A 20,408-nucleotide genomic window follows, 5' to 3' on the forward strand; every position below is an offset into this window, starting at 1 on the left:
TGGGATCTGTCCTTTGAGGGGGGGGGGGGTCTGTCACACCCTGTCTTGTCTCCCCATTCTGTTTAGTCATGTGTCTCTGTTAATTGCTCCCACCTGCCTCTCGTTTTCCAATCACCCAAGCTCCCAGCCCTCATGTAGTTAAACCCCTTCAGTCCTGTGTCTCTTGTTGGTTCATTGTTTCTATAGTCCAGCATGTTCTGATATTAAACCTTTTGTAAACCGTTCCTGCTTGTCTGCCAGCCTGCCTTTGCACCCGCATGTGGATCCTACCTCCGCTTCACTCACCGGCACGCCTGTGACACATTCAGGAACCAAAGGAAAAACAACCAATTCTCTGACCCAGATTGGCCAATCTGCGATTAGACAAATCATGCCACGTTTTTCAAAAAAAAGCTTATAAACAAATCAAAGACTTGAATTCTAAAAGATAAACTTTAGCCTCAGTTTAGCATCAGCAAAGCTAAAATATGTAAATTATTGTCATTTTTATAATAACAATATCTGTTTATGGGAAATTAGCCATACAAACTAGTGTGTGTGTGTGTGTGTGTGTGTGTGTGTGTGTGTGTGTGTGTGTGTGTGTGTGTGTGTGTGTGTGTGTGTGTGTGTGTGTGTGTGTGTGTGTGTGTGTGTGTGTGTGTGTGCATGCATGGCCTCTACAGCCAGGTTTCACTTTACACTAAAAAACCAACAGGCCCAAACGTGTCAATAAGACAGATGTGTAAACCAGATGTTCCTGCAGTGAGGCAGCAGACCAACCCGCTGCATTTGTCTCTCTTTTCCTATTAATAGGTTGTGTTTCGCAGCAACACTTTGAATCGCCAACAGTTGGAGGATGTTGCTCAGTTACATTTGTGAAATCACACTCTGCTTTTGATTCTAATCGTGTTTAATGATGGCCCTTGCTTTGGTGCTCCTTCCAAAGGAAGTGAATCGTTGCAGAATCAAGAATTATTTCCAGCATGTCTCTTAAAACAAGACTCTATCAAGAAGACTATCAAAACCCGCTCTAAAACAAACAAGCAAGGTTTATATTTTATTCAGAAGGTGTCCAGCAGCTATTTTTAAAACAAAAAGAGGGAATAAATGCTGAATGGCAGCTCTGCCCATTCCCTCCTCTCCTCACTCCATTAGGTGCTGCAGAACTAGCCGAGCGAGGATCACTAGCAGTCAGAGTTCAGTATGTTATATTCCCTCTGAGCAAAGTGTCAAGTTTAAATCATCAAAAGGCTCCACTACAGCCAAGTGGAATCACAGGAGGAAAACAAGGGCAGTGTGATTCCTGCACTAAACACAAACAGGTCAGAGAAACAGAAACGATTTAGAATAAGAAAATCATTCTCCTGCAGCGTAATGCAAATCTGTGATTGCAATAATCAAACATATATATGCTATCAACTGTAGCGTGCAGAAGAATTGATTCAAATGTTGATATGTAGGATTTCCTTTACCAATCTAAGATCATGACATTCATAATAAAGCAAGAAAGCCTGATTAAAACCATTACAGATTTCTGATGTGACCTGCTCTGACTCAATGATCCACCCGTCCATTTTCTGGATTCACTCAATCCTGGTGCATCTCTCCAGCAGTCAATGAGAGAGATGTGGGACACACCCGTGAGCACTCACACCTAAAGCCAATTAAGGTTTACTCATTAACCTAACAAGCATGTTTCGGGGGCTGTGGGAGGAAATTGGAATAAATTTCACTCCTGGTGCTCATGGAGAACATGCTAACTCCATACAGCTGAAGAGTCTAACTTTTATACTGAGAGCAGATTTACAACGATATGTGGGGATGCAAAAGAATATTCATATACTAAAATATTGTGATACTGAATCGATATTTAAAGGCAGTGTATCAATTTATTGAGAGGGTGCTCGCTGCAGAACTACAAAGGCGGAGCTGCACCAGAGTCAGCCCCGCCCATTCACGCAAACGCAGCCTAGCCCACTGACTTCTTCTGTTTTTTTTCAACTTTATCGCAAACTAACCTGACCCACATGAATTACGGCTGTTACTAGTTTACAATTGTTAATGCTATGTTCTATGCTCCAATTAAACAAGAAAAATATAACTTGCTACATGACAAAGCCAGAATATATCCCGAAATAAAGTTTTCTTTTAGTGAATATCTGCCCACAGCCGCTCCAACAAAAGCCGCGTACAACAGCATTTAAGGCTATTGAAAGAATTCTGGTAGTCCAGTGGCAAGATTGTCTCACTTAAGTTTTGCTTTCCCCTCAGCTGATGCTGGTTCGACTCCCGGTGGGGTTGGCAGCAATCTATTTAGCCAGCTGAAACATTTAATTTGTTTATATTTTAGTTGTAATGTTTATTTTTAGCAAAATATTTATGTCTCTAAAAGTTCTTTGAATTTGGTCGTTCCTAAACAGCATTTTAGTTGATACTCTGCTCACAAATGGACTCACACTGGCTAAATAAATGAATAAATAAATAAAAAACACACATTAGTCATTATATTGTAAACGATATACCAATAAATTGTTGTAAACATAGTTCTGGCAAGTGTAGCTAGAAAAGAAGAAAAAGAGTTTTAAACTACCTAATACTTCCGCTTCTGGGAGACGAGCCTGCGCAAAACTGCATGTCAATCTGACTCCACAACCACTTCATTACTACATCTGATAATAAACAAGTGGCGTTACATGTAATTGTGCCATCCAGTGTGTCGTTGTAGATGGGATGTATGGTTTTTCCGCCGGTGTCTCAATAGGTCATTTCAGAAATAATTTGTCAGAAAATTCACAGAATATCCAGATTTGAGAACCAAGACCAGACCCGCTTCGAGGGAGGAGACCAAACTGAAGCTGAGATGGGAGGAAAATGCATGAATGAGGCCAAAAATGGCTTTGGCGTGTTTCTTATGAGGAAATGGCAATATAACATGATAAAAACTTCCAAAAGTTAGATTTTTTATTATATGGAACCTTTACAAAAACGGTTCAGTTAACCTCTCAACTCCGTCCTCAATCTTGCTTTTTAGATGATATTAGCTATAACATCCTCTCTGGTTCCAGAATGCTATCAAGTCTGACAACTGGAAGGAATTGGACTGACTCTGATGGAATGGGCGGGGCTGACTCTGGAATGGGCGGGGCTGACTCTGGTGCAGCTCCACCTTCTGGTGCAGCTCCGCCTTTGTGGTTCTGTAGCGAGCACCAATTTGAGAATTTACATTAAACATTTATTGTTATCCTTTTGTGTGGTGCAATTTGAACTCCGACTGCTAGGTGGTAGCAGTTCTTACTTCCTTCATTCTGACGGAGCAACGAGATCTCATGATAACACCAGATGTGTCTTGAAAGCATCAGACCCGAGTTTCACAAAGAAATTCAGTCTTAAAAACTGCAAATATCATTTTGCTTTTTGATTGCAAAAAAAGCATAATTTCCCCTGTACTGTGATATATATTGTATCGCCAGATTTACCCAGATGTCTTATGGCAAAAGAAATTTGAGCCGTTTCACTAGATATATTAATTATGTGTCAGAACACCCACAATTTACTATTATTTTATTTAAATAAGAATGTATGAAAAATATGCAAATAAAATTATTATTTAACATTTCGGACATTAAAACCATCATACCCAAGCTAAGCTAAGAGGTTTCCCAGTATTTCCACATTTTGCACTAAAAACATGATATTGGCGCTGATCGTCTCAGTGGTACGTACGGGGGTTAAAGTTTGAATAGAAACCCTGAAGAAAACAAAACCACAAAAACAATTTAAGTAAACCTGTGGAAGCTCCCCTTTCCCTTATTAGAGTCCTGTTTCCCAGGAGCAGATTCCTATTAGCATATCCTCGCTAAACCTCAACCACCCAATGAGAAGATTTCCACACATGAAGAAAGAACTCACCAGCGGTCCAAAAGTGTTTTAATTATAAATGACTTAATGAATAGACGCTTTAATTCTCTCAGCTGGTGATTTAGCCACAACACAGATAAAAACATTATGTTTCTCATTTCTTTCCTCCAGTCCTCTCAGGACTTTCTTGTTCCTGTTATCTCCATTTATTCTGCATTATTAATAGTCTATAAAAATAAATTGCTTTTTTCAAATCATGTAAAGAATATTGTTGACTGGAGATAGTGAGTCATTTCATTATGTGGACAGACGCCAAAGAAAGTACATTTTCAAAGTAACAAACACATTTGGTTAAACCACAGAAATTGTGTTAAGAGCTGTTTCTCAAAATCTAAAGAGTCATTTCAAAGGCCTAGAATTACACAAGCTGCTGTCTTTCATCAGCTGTTCTCTAAAAGAGCGTTGCTGCCTGACCTGTGGCTTTGAAACAAAAAGGGAAGCTCAGACGAGCAGACAAACCTCACTCAGCTGCTTTTTAATGTGGATCGTTGATTCTGTCTCATCGTCACTAAAGTTTAAAATTTTGTTTTGTTTTTTCACAAGTAACACTTTAGATTTTATTATTTACTTAATGTGAATACAATAACACACATTTAACATGACTGTAAATAAACAAAATAATCTGACCTTGGAAAAGGTCAAAAATATGTCTCTGGGAACAAATGTGACCAAAATGTATTTAAAGTTCCCATCCATCTTTTTGAATCTGTAGTTCATTCTTTCTCTACACTTTCCATTCAAAACCTAAAATCAAAACATTGGAAAAGGTCATTTTTTATATTTTTAATTTTAGTTTCAGATGAGGATGATTGAATAAAAAGTAAAAAAATATTAGTTTACAATCATTATTACATTATTATTAAAACAGTATTGTTATTATCTCTGCACTATTAGTAATATTACCTTACATTACACTATTTACTGTTTAATAAAAAAAATGGTGCATTATTCTTTAATTTTTCATTGCTCAGGTTGATGTGGACATGTCATGCCTAAGGTGTATTTCTGTCTCCAGCTTACAGAACATTATGGTAATGAGTAACAATCAGAACTAATAGTATTTAAAGAGTAAGTCACCCACCTACCAGAATCTTACTCCACCCACTTTACTTGTTTGAAAAATGCGCTACAAAGAGGCGTTGCCTGGAGGACTGGGAGGGCGGGTCTGGGACAGTGGGTGACACAGACTGCTAAATCCCAGCCCTCATCACACGTTTGTATCAGACTCTAAAACAATTAAAGGGGACAAAGAATGCAGTTTATCAACAATCTAAAACACTGCTTTGAATCTCTAAAGCAGTTTTTACAGGACCATAGCGTTTGCAAAACAGGATATGCTGCGGCTCCCTGGGAAGAATTTTGGCATTTATAGTAGCAAAGCTGAAGCTAGAATAAACTGCCATCAGGCACCTCTCCAACCAAGACGGGATATATGGAGGTCGCTGCCCCCCCCACCCCCCACCCCCACATGTGCCGTACAGGGTCGTGCATTCAGCGTCAGATGGAAGACACGTCAGACTGATGAAATTTCTTTTTCAGGACCTTTAGCTTTGATGTGACCTGCTTTTTGTCCCGCTTGACACCCCACTCAGCCAGTGTTTTCACCACTCTGGGGGGGGAGGGGGGGGGGGGGGGCTCCCACAGTCGCTCCAAAGGGAGCTGACACGCGTTTAGCCATCAGAGGCGAGGGGCTCATGCAGCAATATTACTACCGAGCAAGGCAGAACGAATGCCGCAAAATTTGCGCAACGCCATGCCGGCACGGCGCGTTTATAGACATACCATTGTGGTAATATTACGACGATTTGCCGGCATGGTGTGTCTTATAAAAGCACCTTAAGTAGCATAAGAAAATTTCTTTTGGCTTTGAAAAGAGCTGTTTACCCCTCCCATATGGCCAGGACATGAATATGCTAATGGGCTGCTTGCTGATTGGTTGGTTTAAACCAGAAGGCCTCAGACATTGGACTCTGCAGATTGGAAGTGGGGATCACACATTGTGACATTTTTATGAGAGGTTTCTAAAAAAAGAAGTTTTTCTCTTTCATTTTTAATCTTTCTAATTTACATAATAAGTAGGTCACACTCGGCTTTGACTTTTTGGCATGCTACTTTTGACCACCCAAGCTGTCTTTATTCACAAACAACAAGAACATGTTGTTTACAATAGGGCTGGGCGATAAATCGAAAATCTATCATTATCGAACTGTGTGACCCTTATCGAGATAATTTTTCTCATGTCAATAAACTTGATTATAAAAAAATGAAAAGATGTGTGTAGATTGACAACGTTCATGTCCCTTTAATAAGCTGTACCACCTTGAGTTACATAAAAATGTGACTCATCGTAATACATGTGACAGCCCCATCTAGTGGACAACTTTTGTCTCTGCGCATATCTATAGTTATCGTCCATTTATTGTTATTGATGTGAAATCCTCAATATATCGTGATATTGATTTTGGGCAATATCACCCAGCCCTAGTTTACATTCTTCATCCCCTTTAAAAAGCAAAACATTTTACCTTTTCTACTTGGTTTCAAACGAAACTGGAAAGATTGAATGATACACAGATATTTTCTGTGACTCTCCTTCTGAAACACACGCACCCAGCGACAGCTAATCAACCTTGATATCTCTGGTCATGTGTATCTTTTCTAAAGGTTGCAGCTTCTAATTAAAACTACCTGAGAATGTTTTGTGGGCAGCGTTGGGGCTGTCGGAGAGCCACAGACACTTTAGCAGCTCTGCAAGCAGCAGAATAAGAGCACTTTACAAGTAATGAACCTGGAGCTCTACTTTTAAACCCTCGTAAAGTCTGCACACTGAGGCATTTTCACCTTAATGAGAGGAAGCGATTAAACTGCTGGGTCATGCTGGTGCCTTTTTCAGCTTTGGCTTCAAAGTTTAGGTATGTAAAGAATACAGCTATATGACAAGGAATGGAGAACGGAACATTTGCCATAAAGCAAAGCAGCAACTGGAATTTCTGTCATAAGAAATCATTATTAGGAGCTAGATTTAGATAAATCTTTAGTTTTTGCTCAACAACGTCCTCACATTTGTATAATCCGATCTAAGAGCCTGAGAGCTAAAAACCGACATGGATGATCACTGTAAGTCACCAAACAAAAAGCAGTTTCCTTACCTTCCCAAAGTTCCTGACATCAAAAAGATCAAAAGCATCAAACAGATCACTTTTCTTTATCCCGAATGTGTCGCTGCATGTCCCTAGGAAGGTCCTGATATTCTTCAGGCACAGGAACTGTGTTGGGAGGATAAAAAATGATTTTTGTGTGAGTTAGACATGTTATACATATGAGCAGCATCTCATTACCAAATTATCTGATCCATTATTATCTTATTATCTAATTTTTCCAAAGTGTGTTACCATAGAGGCCTGACGCTCCCCTGTTCTATTAGCTAGCTTTTACTTTGTTTGATCAATTAGACAGCTGAGGACCAGCGCTCTAACGGGAGGATAATTTAGTGATAATGGGCAACATGAGAGCCTCCTGTTTCATCAATACGATGCCTCCTGTCTTGATAAGAGTATTGGAGTTGTGCAACTTTGGTAAAAAAACTGAAAACTGAAAATCTACTGAAGTAACTCACAAAGAAAATCTAGAATCAATATTAATTTGTTTTATTTTTTGTTATATGAAATATACCCAAGTTAAGACATAAAGATGTTAGAAATTATGAAGTGAAGACAGCTCAAACAGGCTTGGCCTCTTTTCCTGATTGAATAACACTTCCATTCATACATTTTCCATTGATTATCCAAGATTGGGTAATTGGGAGTGAAAGGTCTCCTCCCAGAGGGAGATGCCTGGAAATTCTCAGCTGACTTATTTCGATAAGTTGTAGCTCCAGATGACGGAGCTCCTTGCTGTAACTCTAAACCTGGGACTGCTGAGCTCAAGGACCCAAATCTCACGGTCGCTGATGAGGTTCTGAGTTGCGATGGATCAGTAAATCAAGAGCATCGCCTTTCAGCTCAGTTTATTCATCACATCAGACTAGAGAAATTCCCTCACTATTGTTGATCAAGACACAATCCATCTAGACCTATCCTACCATCGCTCATGAACAAGAGACGAAGATACTGGAACTTCTCTGCTTGGAGCAAATACTTGCTCCCTACCTGAAACACTTTTCTGGTCAAGAGACATCAACTTGGACTTGGGGGAGCTGACTCTCCAGGGATATTGCCAGATGGTAGAAGGAAGGAGCACTATGGGAATCTCCTTAATCTGGTCAATATGTCCTCCACTGAGGAGACTGAAGGTCTATGTTTTGTCAAAGATTGCTAAAATAGTCAAAAAGCTTCTTAGTTGAACAGAAGTGGATGAGATTATCCCTGAGATGTTGACAGCTCTGGACATTGTAATCACTACATAAATGGCGAGCCAGCCAGGAGTGGTGAGTTTACTGGATGTTGTGGCTACAGGCATATTAAAGAGTATGAGATGAGATGAGACCAGGGTTGGCAAGTTAGACGTTCCACGTCTGAGACTGTAGTGTCTGATATCACTCGCAAGCGTTGCAGAGTGGCTTTGAATTTGAGTCAAAAGAGAAGATGGTTCCAAATACTTGCTCAACTGACTAGATCAGGAAGTGATCTCTGTTTTTATCAACTGTTGTTGACAAATTCAGACGAATCAGAATTTGTCAAGTTTAAAGGGCGTTACCAAAATACCTCAGAAGATCCCTTCTTCAATCAGATAGTTAGAGAGGTTATTTCTTAGTGTGAAGTGAAAATGTTAAACAGATTAATTGAAGCACAAATGTTTAAACATTAGTAATAATATTATGAGGTGTTAATATACTGATAGATTTAACATTAAAATCAACAAGTACTAATCTGGTGTCATTTAAGATCAGAAATGAATCATTACAGGAAAAATATTCATTTTAACTCACAATGTAAAGTATAGGAAACATTAATCAAACACTTTGGATTTAAACATATTTTTCATTCAACAAAATATGATTATCTGAAGTTTTTAAGTCATTTATGTGAGCCAGGGAAGACTTTATTCAGAGAGGAAATGATAAGAAGTTCTGCATCTTGCAGCCTTGACGCATGCAGGATTTGTTAAGAATATTGGCTCAAGTTCATTTCTTCATATCGACATGACAGTGTCAGAAGTTAAAAGGTAACTTCTTGTCGTTTTGATGAAATACTTGGACTTTTGGTATGCTACACTGTCATGTTTCTCTTCTCGCATGAAAAGTTGAGAAAATACATATGGAGTTGCAGATTGAGGAGATCCTGAATATTAGGGGATCACACTCTTCTGCCTCCCAGGGGAAAGTGTGTCCCAGGCATTGGAAGGGAGACTCTGGCCAATCGTTGACCTTTGGACTCAGGACAAGACTTTGAGAGAGCAAAACATGGGATCACAAAGCTCATTTTTAGATAAAACTCTATAACATTACTGAGGCTTAATCAAGAAACTCTTTATCCACATCACGTGGCTCCTTTGAAAGCTGAACAGTAACACCACTAAAGCCTGAAGTAAGTCCACAGACCTAAGAAGGAATTTCTCAGTTAATTCACATTCCTCTTTAAACTTTCACAACTACAGGCACAGAAATAGCAGGAAGGTGTCAACATACTACGTTAACCAGTGTGCTACATCTGTGATTTCTTGTAAAAATCATGACAAATACAACCGTTTAAACTTGTTTTGGGAAGTGATGTATTTGACCGTTTCACTGTTTGTCTGGTTGAATGGATGACTTCATCCTAGGGTGTATTCTGGTTCCACCCATGGCTCTGATCCTCATCTGGACCTTAGTTTAATGATGAAGTCTCTGCAAGCAACAGTAAATGCTTCTTACTGTCACTGATGATAGATTTTAGAGGCAAAATTCTTGTTTCGTGCATTAGTCGTCAACCATCCAACCTCTGTTTTCCATATTGTTTAATGTAATAGAGAATCACTCTCAGAGCATCAGAGGAAGTCCCCCAACTCCACCACCTTTCTTTTTGAGCCAAAACTACACAAACTGAAAAAGCAATCATAACTCATGCAACAAATTTTGAGGGTCTCCATTCAGCTTGACTAAAGCCCAACAGGAAATATGGGTCATCGGCAAAAACCCATGCTAAGGTATCCCAACTTGAAGACCTGATTCAGTTTGGCTGCTTATGATAAAGTAAATTCAGTCAATGTTACCCCAGGAAACATAAAGCCCAGAATGATGCTGTAACTAGTGATGTGTCGGTCGCGAACGAACCAGCTCTAAGAGCCGGCTCTTTGAAGTGAGCGACGGGATCCGGCTCGTCATTGGGAGCCGCCCCCCCCCCCCCCCCCCCCCCCCATCCCCCCTTGCCTTGGTGAAAGCTACAGGTGATTGGTCAACATGTGTAACTGTGTGTCCAAACTGTCCACACAGAGCAGTAGGGGCAGGGAAGAGGGAGGATCAGACTCAGACAGACACACAACAGAGCACATGAGGGTGGAGGGAGATGAGAGGGAATGAGGAGGAGGAAAAAGGCGAGCAAGAGAGAGAGGAGAGTGCGACGAAGACGGTGAGAAAATGAGCGCCAGCAGTAGGGAAGTGGAGATTTCTTAAAGTGTTCAGTTATTAAATCCATAGAAATGATAAATATTTGATATATTGCTTTTTTTTTACATTAGTAAATTATTGTACATATAGTTTAGCATTATTTTGGTTATAAATGTACTCTACGCAACAGAAAATCTGAGGAGCCACTTGGGAGCCAAAAGAGCCGGCTATTTTTGGTGAGCTGAGTCAAAAGAACCGGCTCTCTAAAAAGAGCCGGAATTCCTATCACTAGCTGTAACACCTTTTTATAAATGCACAGCACACCCTCAACCTCCTGAAACAGTGCAAGAAAAAAAAAAGATCTGCAAAGTGCATCTCCAGGCATCTGATATAAAACGCCTCTTTAGAAGAAATTAATTTGAATTTCCAGATGGCTCCACAAGACAGAAAAACCTACATCCAGTCAGATCCAGATCGGGCCAGATCAGCAAACAAAAACTGAGAGGATATAAATGAATGTTTACACTTGTACACATTACTTCCTTTTATCAGACAAGCACATCTTGTCTGCCTGGAGTCTCTGGAGAGTCCCAGAGGACCTCAGAATATTATCTGAGGGAAGCAGCTTCGTTTGAACGACAGCGTGTCATCCCCTCAAAGTTGAAGACGGAGGAGGGGAATCTGTGTGTTATTTTTTGTTGTTGTTTTTTTAGGGTGTAGCAGTATCAGGCAACTTCTAACTGTTCCACATGCATGCTCTTCTTGTGCATCAGACTCTGGAGCTCAGCAGTTGAATCAGTTAATGTTTAAATATCTTTATCTGAAGAAAAACACTGTTGGTGACAAAAAAAAAACCATTGTAGTATATCATTATTCAAGAGGATTTCTGACCACAATCTTTTCTCAAAAGAATGCAGCTGTTGATTGAAAGTTATGATTGAAGCAAAAGTTGGGGCAACACCAAAGAATAAGCTCACAGGAGGACTCAGGATGGCAGATAACCTCCACCATCACCAGCTGGGATTCCTTACAAGGTGTGGGAGCTGACAGAACAGCTGTCAGTGTTTCCTCGAAAAATCTAATGACCTGAGTTCTGTTGAGGGTTGGAACAATAATGGAGAACCCTTCAACATTAAAGTGGCAATGTGTAGTTTTTACCATTAATCTCTGGAAAGATCCATTGACATGTTGTTGTAAATTAATTAAAAGATACCCCGCTGTTGAAAAATGTTGGCAGTGTCATAACATATAACCATAAAAATCGCATCTAAAATACATGGGAGTGGGCCTAAGTCTCTGGGCGACGCAATATTGGATGCCATGTTTCCTTTATGGAAACCCGTGAGGACAGAACGCATTTACTGATTTGTAACAAACGGTTACAAAACTTTCAGCATTAATAAACATTGGTCTTTTACACATTTACCTATTCACTCATTGCAAGTGATGAAAGGGAATCTGGTGTTCTTGTTATTTTGCTGGAGGTTGCACTCTAGGGCTGGGCGATATGGCAAAAATAGAATATCACGATTTTTCCAATATTTTATCACGATTTCGATTTTATCACGATTTTTTATCCATGAATAGCATAACTTCAATTGCGTATTAAAGAAGAGAAACATTGAATAAATAAACATTTATTCATATTAGGGATAATCAACACACTAGGGCTGCAACTAACGATTATTTTCATAATCGATTAATCTGTCGATTATTTTTTCGATTAATCGATTAATCGGTTTGTTATTGTTTAGCTATTTAACCTATACAAGTGATGGATGCATTTCAGTTAAGAACAAAAAAACATAAGAGAATTGTGCAGTTGACTGCAATCTATTTTATTGCACATGAACACAGTCAGCAGTATAAAATGAGCTAAACAGTGCAAAATATCAGTCCAGAATAATTTTTAGCATTAGCTGGAAGCCTGCTCCTTCCACCATGGATAGTGGCCTCATGTCTTTTACCAGCATGTTTAGAATAGAGTTTGTAAGTGGTATGAATTGCTGGGGGGTGAGTGTCTTCTTCCCCATGTAGTTGTCCATCGTTGCTTGTTTTTTTCTGCATAAGAAACACAAATAGACTGAAATAAGTACACATATAAAATAAAGCAGCACACACACTACAACACTAAATCAATATTATATTATTTGAATTAATTAACAATATACAGTGATCATTTACTTTGAGGGTTACGTTCTACAAAATAGCCCGCAACAGGAGATATTCAGAAAAAAAGTAAAACATTTTTACTATTAAAAAGCTCTAAGTAAGAAGCTCATGAGGTTTTTACTTTGAGTCGGGAGTGTTTAAATTAGCCAGAGAAATGTGAAAAATGTTTATTTTGTGTAATACTGTTTAAGAAACATGATAAAAATGTGTTGTGAGGCGTTTTACAGCGTTAGATAGTAAAACAGCCTTTTAATAGTAAAAAAATGACTTTTTCTGAATTTCTCCTGTATTTAAAAATTGAAAGTGTACAACTATGCCGCGTTATATTCACCTGGACACAGCTTGTCTGTATATTTTTCTCCGCGGAGTTGTCCTTTTTTGAATGAGGAACATAGTTATGGGTTTGTGCCGTTTTTCTCTTAACGAGAACATTCTTATAAACAGACGTGCTAAATTTGGCAAGCGCATGATACACAACACGGAGGAGATTCACGATTGCATCTAGTCAATCAGAAGTAGAACACCGCAGACTGACGCGGCAAAAAAACATGTTTAACATCCACTATAACGAACTCAGCTAAAACACTAAGTCCAGCTTGTTTATTTTCTGTTACTTACCGGGCTGGCTCTTCCAAATGACGGCTCACTTGACCGCGGTGCTCTTCCTCTGCTGCATCAGCCCCCACATGCTTTCGTCTCAAATGTGCTCCCATACTCGTGAGGTTTTTGTCCGGGGTTTCTCTTCAGTTTTGTCGCTTCTATTTTTCTTCCGTATTTCCTCTTGTTCCGCCATCTCTCACAGCAAGATGAGCGTCAGTAACGTGATACGTCATGAAAACCGAGGGCACCCATTGGCTCATTTCTTCTTCTACGGCTCCACTGGTAGATCAGTGGCTCATTACTGCCACACACTGGCGGCAAATTTAACAGCTTGTAACCGATGTCAGATTGTGGTAAAAAATAGACTTTATGCGGTAAAATATGATTATTAAACAACTAATCGATGACTAAAAAAGTTGTTAACTATTTTAATAATCGATTATAATCGATTAAATCGATTAGTTGTTTCAGCTCTACAACACACTAACACACTTATATTTTAAACTCACACCAGAGATGATAAACGCCCTGAGAGAAACAATTACAAAAATCAGTTTTTCTCGTTTTTCAAGTAACTTAACATAAATTAAAATCGTAAACATATTTAAAGTGCAAACATGTCAATTGCAAACGTATTGTGCAAACATTAACTTGTTCAAAATACTATGTAGCTCCCAGTTGCTCATGTAGTGGATAGTTAAGCTCAAATACGGCTCTGATGTGCGGCTGTACTATGGCGTTTAAAGCGTGCCACAACCCGTGCACGCGCATTGGGTCCACAGCGCGCGTGTGAACGGGACTCGCGAGCGAAAATATACATGGCAGCGCGCGCGTGAACGGGACTCGCGAGCGAAAATATACATGGCGAGAGGTCATTTGTGCACTGAGAGGGAGCAAACTGTGTCTGTGAGCGCACAGGGATGTGCACAAGTGACAAACCTGCGTGCGCGCGTTGCCAACGAGCACACGGCAGAGGAAAACGTGCGCGCGCGGCAGCCTCTCTGCGTGCTCTGCAGCCTCTGCGCGCTCGGTTTCTAATTCCGCTCGCTCGGCTGTGAGGAGTTTTGGCACTCTGGAGGCGTGGCCTGTGGCAGAACTTCCCTGTCCTCTGATTGGTTAGTTTACCCCGCACTTTACTCTCTACCTATCTATATAAAAAAATCTGAGATTCAGCAGTTGCTGTCATAGATCAGCTGGGAGAGCGGGTGACTCTCACTCTGCAGGATCCAGGTTCGAGTCCGGCCAAGGAACATAGAGTTGATGTCATATTATTCTTTCCTAATTCTTGTGATATTATTTTACAGTTGTGACCGTTCAACTGTCATTAAACGTCCGAATGTTTGCTGGGCAGTGTTTTAAAAAGTGCACATAAGCTAGATGGTTTTAACCAGGTAAAAATAGACTTGTGGGTGTAGGTATGTTTAAGTTTAAAAAGTTCTTGCCTCATTAATGTATTGTTTATTTTTTTCAGCATTTAATTGACAAATTATCCTTTCAAATAATTAATTGATGAGTTACATAATTGTCCATTTAGAATTGTTGAATGGACTGAGTCAAGTCGTGTGCACTTTATATATTTCAAAACATGTTTTTTTAAATTATGCATATAAATAATTTTAATGTTAATTTATTGAAATATTTCTATTTTTTCATTACCTCACCCTTGTTTTGACAAAAACAAGACCTTGCTGGATAATATCACGGAGAAACTATTTGTTCACAGTACTTGGCTCAGTGAGGATCTATATACCAAAGGAGGAGATACTCAGAAATCTGTCTGCAGATTGTTACAACCCAGACTGGAAGTGGTGAGCTGTAATAAGAAAGGAGACCAAACAGAGGAGTGGGGGGTTCAACAACTGATTTATTTAACCAAAGTAAGGATTTACTAAAGCAAGTTAGTGAACAGAAAATGGCCATCTCAAGGTTTTACTCGGATGTCCCTCAGCAGGGTGCAGCACTGTTGAAGGTCATCTGAATGAAAGCTTGATATGCAGCTTCTTTATGAAAGTGTGTAAATATACGGTGTGGTTGCCGTACATATGTTGAGGTTCTCAGACATCAGGCTTCTTTGCCCAGGCCTTCACTAGTGGGCTATTTTAAAAGTTGGTAAGGAGAAAAACCACAGCATATAGCTGATTGTTTACAAATGCAAGGAGGGGAATAACAATCAAAATCCTAGTGTTCTTGGACCAGATGAATGGAGCGCTCCACATGCACTCAGAGATGTTATGGCTTCTGTTTCTATAACTTTACATGCAGACATTTGAGGTTTGCCAGAAAGAAAAGCTGGCCTGTACACTTTGCAGGGCACAATGTCATCAATGACGAAACCCCTGTCTACCATGATGACCATCTCTAGTTGTAGCATTTTCAACACACCAGATTCCCAGGTTGGTCGCTGATAGTTCCAGCATACAGTGCTGAGACAAAGGTCACTGGCCTATGTGGCACAATCCAAATCAGCCTCTTCAGAGTGCAGTTGAACTTGAGGAAAATATATGACTCTGGAAGAGAGGGGAATATGGCCATTGACACCTCAGATCAGTGCAGTCAAGAATTACTGGTGTTTGGGTAGTCCTGAACATGTTGTGATGCCCCCACCGTCTCATTGGGTTTTCATTTGTGTTTAATTGTGTTTTTCTTCTGTTGTAGGCAGCTCGTTAAGCAGCCTTGGAGGCACCTGGGCTCAGGGTGTGGTGCTGCCTACAAAGCCTACTGTTTTTCTGCTTTCACTGGGTCTCTCCTGTGTGGTGGAGTCCTCACTGGCCATTTTCTGTTCACTAACTTGCTTTAGTAAATCCTTACTTTGGTTAAATAAATCAGTTGTTGAACCCCCACTCCTCTGTTTGGTCTCCTTTCTTATTACAGCCCACCACTTCCAGTCTGGGTTGTAACAATCTGCAGACAGATTTCTGAGTATCTCCTCCTTTGGTATACAGATCCTCACTGAGCCATGTACTGTGAACAAATAGTTTCTCCATGATATTATCCAGCAAGGTCTTGTTTTTGTCAAAACAAGGGTGAGGTAATGAAAAAATAGAAATATTTCAATAAATTAACATTAAAATTATTTATATGCATAATTTAAAAAAAACATGTTTTGAAATATATAAAGTGCACCAAACTTGACTCAGTCCATTCAACAATTCTAAATGGACAATTATGTAACTCATCAATTAATTATTTGAAAGGATAATTTGTCAATTAAATGCTGAAAAAAATAAACAATACACTAATGAGGCAAGAACTTTTTAAACTTGAACATACCTACACCCACAAGTCTATTTTTACCTGGTTAAAACCATCTAGCTTATGTGCACTTTTTAAAACACTGCCCAGCAAACATTCGGACGTTTAATGACAGTTGAACGGTCACAACTGTAAAATAATATCACAGGAATTAGGAAAGAATAATATGACATCAACTCTATGTTCCTTGGCCGGACTCGAACCTGAGTGAGAGTCATCCGCTCTCCCAGCTGAGCTATGACAGCAACTGCTGAATCTCAGATTTTTTTATATAGATAGGTAGAGAGTAAAGTGCGGGGTAAACTAACCAATCAGAGGACAGGGAAGATCTGCCACAGGCCACGCCTCCAGAGTGCCAAAACTCCTCACAGCCGAGCGAGCGGAATTAGAAACCGAGCGCGCAGAGAGGCTGCCGCGCGCGCACGTTTTCCTCTGCCGTGTGCTCGTTGGCAACGCGCGCACGCAGGTTTGTCACTTGTGCACATCCTTGTGCGCTCACAGACACAGTTTGCTCCCTCTCAGTGCACAAATGACCTCTCGCCATGTATATTTTTGCTCGCGAGTCCCGTTCATGCGCGCGCTGCCATGTATATTTTCGCTCGCGAGTCCCGTTCACACGCGCGCTGTGGACCCAATGCGCGTGCACGGGTTGTGGCACGCTTTAAACGCCATACTGGTTTTAGAGATCGCTTGAGGTAGCAAAAAAACTCCGCATTCTGAATATTTTCTGCAACAAGTCTCTAAATAAGGTAAAATTTTCCAGTGCAGATTGGAGACAACCCATAGAAGCACTGATTTGATCTCATTTCAGAGAAAAATAGAACAGGTTAGATGCACCTAATAAATAAAATTACAAACAAACTCAGGAATCTTTCTTTGCTTCACTGTTCTGGTGCTGAAAATATCACTAATGCGGATCAAAGGAGATACACAGATGAATGCACCTCTTATTATTTGGAAACTACATTTACTGCAGCTGGCAGAGGCAGAGATTGTTTCTATTGATACACGGAGTTTACAGAATCATTTTAAATTGTAATAGGGGAAGACTGCAGGAGGGAGCGGTAAATTACAGGGGGTCCCCAACAAAAACAAGAAACTACGAGTCTGATGAAACCCGCTGGTTTTCCATCAGGCAGTCACGGGGTAGCTCCAGCGACCCAGTGACCGAGCTCAGTCTGGTACCGACACCGGCTCGGCAGAGGGTGAACGAGCCGAGGCGACGTCGTGCTCTGCTTAAGAAGAAGTGTTATTTTCCTGCTTCAGAAGAAGCGTCCAACGTATTTTTACGCTTTCTCCGAGACATGTCACGTCACTAAGTTGTTAGCGCCGCGCGCTAAGGAAACCCTGCATTCCTCTTCGGAACGTGTCGCTCAGCCGCGGCAAAGCCATGTTTGTTCACACACAAATGAAAACAAGCGGGGCACTAATATATTACTATGACTCACTCTGATTGGTTAAGGGTCAAACAAAGGCGTGTCATTCGCCTGGGGTAAGTTCCTTTTCATTCAGAGGCAGAAATTCAACAGCAGAGCTGTGAATCGTGATAAAACGGTCTCTCAAAAATGACAGACCGTCAGATGTGAAGATCATAAAACGGTCTAAAATCGTCATATCGCCCAGCCCTATTGCACTCCCAAGGATTTTTGACCCTAATGGCTATCTGTTGGTAAAGTCTTACTTGAACACAAAACTACTGCTTGCTTGCAATGATTTAAGTATCTACTGCCCCCAATCGCCAGGGAAAATGCACACTGTCACTTTAAGAGCTATTTGTTTATTTAACCTTAACTAAACCAGCTCAGCTCTCACTTCACCATGACAGACCGGTACAACATCCGCTTTACTGCAGAAATCTGCTCATCATTCTTGCACTTGAAAGAGTAAATTAGAAGCATTCCAAGAGGTTTTGTTGGATCTAATTGGTTTTACATTAAAAATCAGGTTGTGATCAACAGTGCTGTGCTAGAACTAGACTCCAAAGGTAAATCAGACCCAACTTCCATCCATCCATTTCTCAAAACCAATTGATCCCAATCGAAGTAGGCTACAGTGAGCCGGTGTCGGTACAGGATCTGCTCGGGGTCCTTCGACTGCCGATGACGTCACATTACTGCAAATCTACTTGGCTTTCACACATACGTTTTGGAAAGACATCAGTAGTTTTGTTAATAAATTCTTGTTTGTTAACACCTAAATGTTTTCTTTATAAATGTAATTTGTTAATAAAACACCATATTATCTTTGTTTTGTAAAGAATGTAAAACTGCATAAAACCAACATCGGACTGACAAAAAATAGAACAGTTCTTATATGTGAAGCCATATCTGTTTGTATTAACGTGGAGTTCGTCTGTATATTTCCTTAGTTGTTATCTAAATACATTCTTTGATTCAAAATATTGCTTGGTGTCTTTCAATAAAGTTCTTATATTTTATTTTGCCCCATTTCATCAACATCAAGAGCTTTTGAGGGTCACCGTTTATCATTTGCTTATATTTTACATTTCCTTTAGAAATTCAAACATATTTTCTCAAAAAAAAAAGTAGATTTTTGGACTACAGGACTACAACCGCTAAGACTACGACAAAATTAGTTCTGACCAATCAAAATCATAACGTGATAAAGTAACTTCCGTAAGCTTCATGTTCAGCCAATCAACTACTTTGACATCATCGGCAGTCGAAGGACCCCGAGCCGATCCTGCACCCAAGCAGATCCTGTACCGACACCGGTAACTATCTCCTCCCATTAGTGGGTGGTGAGGTTCTGCACCCTGGAAGGGTCACCAGTTTATCACAGGGTCTCTCGCTCACATCTAAAATCAATTTAAAGCCACCACCTATCCCAAAATGTATGTTTTTGGTCTGTGAGAGGAAACCAGAGTATACACAGAAAACCCACCCACACATGAGAGAGAACATGTAAATTCCACACAGTAAAACCCCATCAGGTGTCACACTCCTGTGGTCTACATGATGTGATGCAACTACAGTATCTTCTCCACTGTGCTTCCTCACACCCAACATGTAAAATAAGGGTCAACTTATTATCTAATTGTTACATTTATATTATTAAGCTTTGTTTAATTTTTTTTTCATTTGGGTGTAATTAATTTTAAATGAGTGCTATTTAGTTTTGATTACCAATAAATACCAATAATAATATTTCAAGGCCTATAGACCATGTGTAATCTGTTGGCTGTAAGCTGTAACCACATTAAACCAATGCTTAATATTTGTAAAACCAACCCATTGAGTTGTAGCCATTTTTATGTTTGCTAATTTAGTATGTAAACAAAAACTTGCACGTGTGCACGCACGCACACACACACACACATACCTGCAGCCTGCAGGCAAGGTCATAAACACTCGCCTTTTGCCATTTCGCTACAGGCAATAAAAACATCTAATGATAGTTAAACAAATAAATAAATGTAATAGTAAGAAAATTATTTTTAACTAATTGTTTTTCCTCAGCATTTCCTACTTATGTATCAAACTAAGCTGTTTATATTCTAAAAACACAAACTGAGCAAATATCAATGAGAGGTTTAAAAGTAAATTAAATGTTCAGATTATTGTTGGTGTTTTTATCTCTTCACTCCAGATCAATAACATTTCTAGAAGGAATGACAGATGTGAAGCAGTTTGATGTGTTTAATATAAAAATGTTATGGTGAAGCATTACGGTTGTTTGTTACGTATTTTGTGAATTAGAAACGTACATATTTATGCTATGAAAGTAAATATGATGTGGTGGGGTTTGTTTATGGTTCATTTTTATGGTTTATTTGATGTATTGGTATGTTTGGTTTGTTGTTTGATGTTTGTTTTATATTTTGTCTGAGTAATTTTATAAAGCGGAAGGCGCTTTATAAATAAAGCTTTGATTGATTGATTGATTGATTGATTGAAGTTAATACTAAAAGTGCATGAATGAGAGTTAAATTTAAGGGGGTAGG

General features: G+C 39.7%; 1 protein-coding gene and 1 long non-coding RNA gene across 5 annotated transcripts in view; both read right to left on the bottom strand.

Annotated features, from left to right (window-relative positions):
* Positions 1 to 20,408, bottom strand: part of LOC107382673 (guanine nucleotide exchange factor VAV3) — a 128,437-nt gene that overhangs the window by 94,464 nt on the left and 13,565 nt on the right. For all 4 annotated transcript variants that reach the window (XM_054751313.2, XM_054751311.2, XM_070553074.1 and 1 more), the window contains exon 2: positions 7,047 to 7,163. In XM_054751313.2, the coding sequence (XP_054607288.1) occupies positions 7,047 to 7,163 (117 nt within the window). The remainder of the gene's footprint in view (positions 1 to 7,046; positions 7,164 to 20,408) is intronic.
* On the bottom strand, positions 12,241 to 13,408 carry LOC139070588 (uncharacterized). Its single transcript, XR_011521080.1, has 2 exons — positions 13,211 to 13,408; positions 12,241 to 12,481 (listed from the first exon to the last, which is right to left on the bottom strand). It is a non-coding gene; the product is annotated as an uncharacterized lncRNA (long non-coding RNA).

This window comes from Nothobranchius furzeri, chromosome 7 (genome assembly GCF_043380555.1).
Source record: "Nothobranchius furzeri strain GRZ-AD chromosome 7, NfurGRZ-RIMD1, whole genome shotgun sequence".
Lineage (NCBI taxonomy): Eukaryota > Metazoa > Chordata > Actinopteri > Cyprinodontiformes > Nothobranchiidae > Nothobranchius > Nothobranchius furzeri.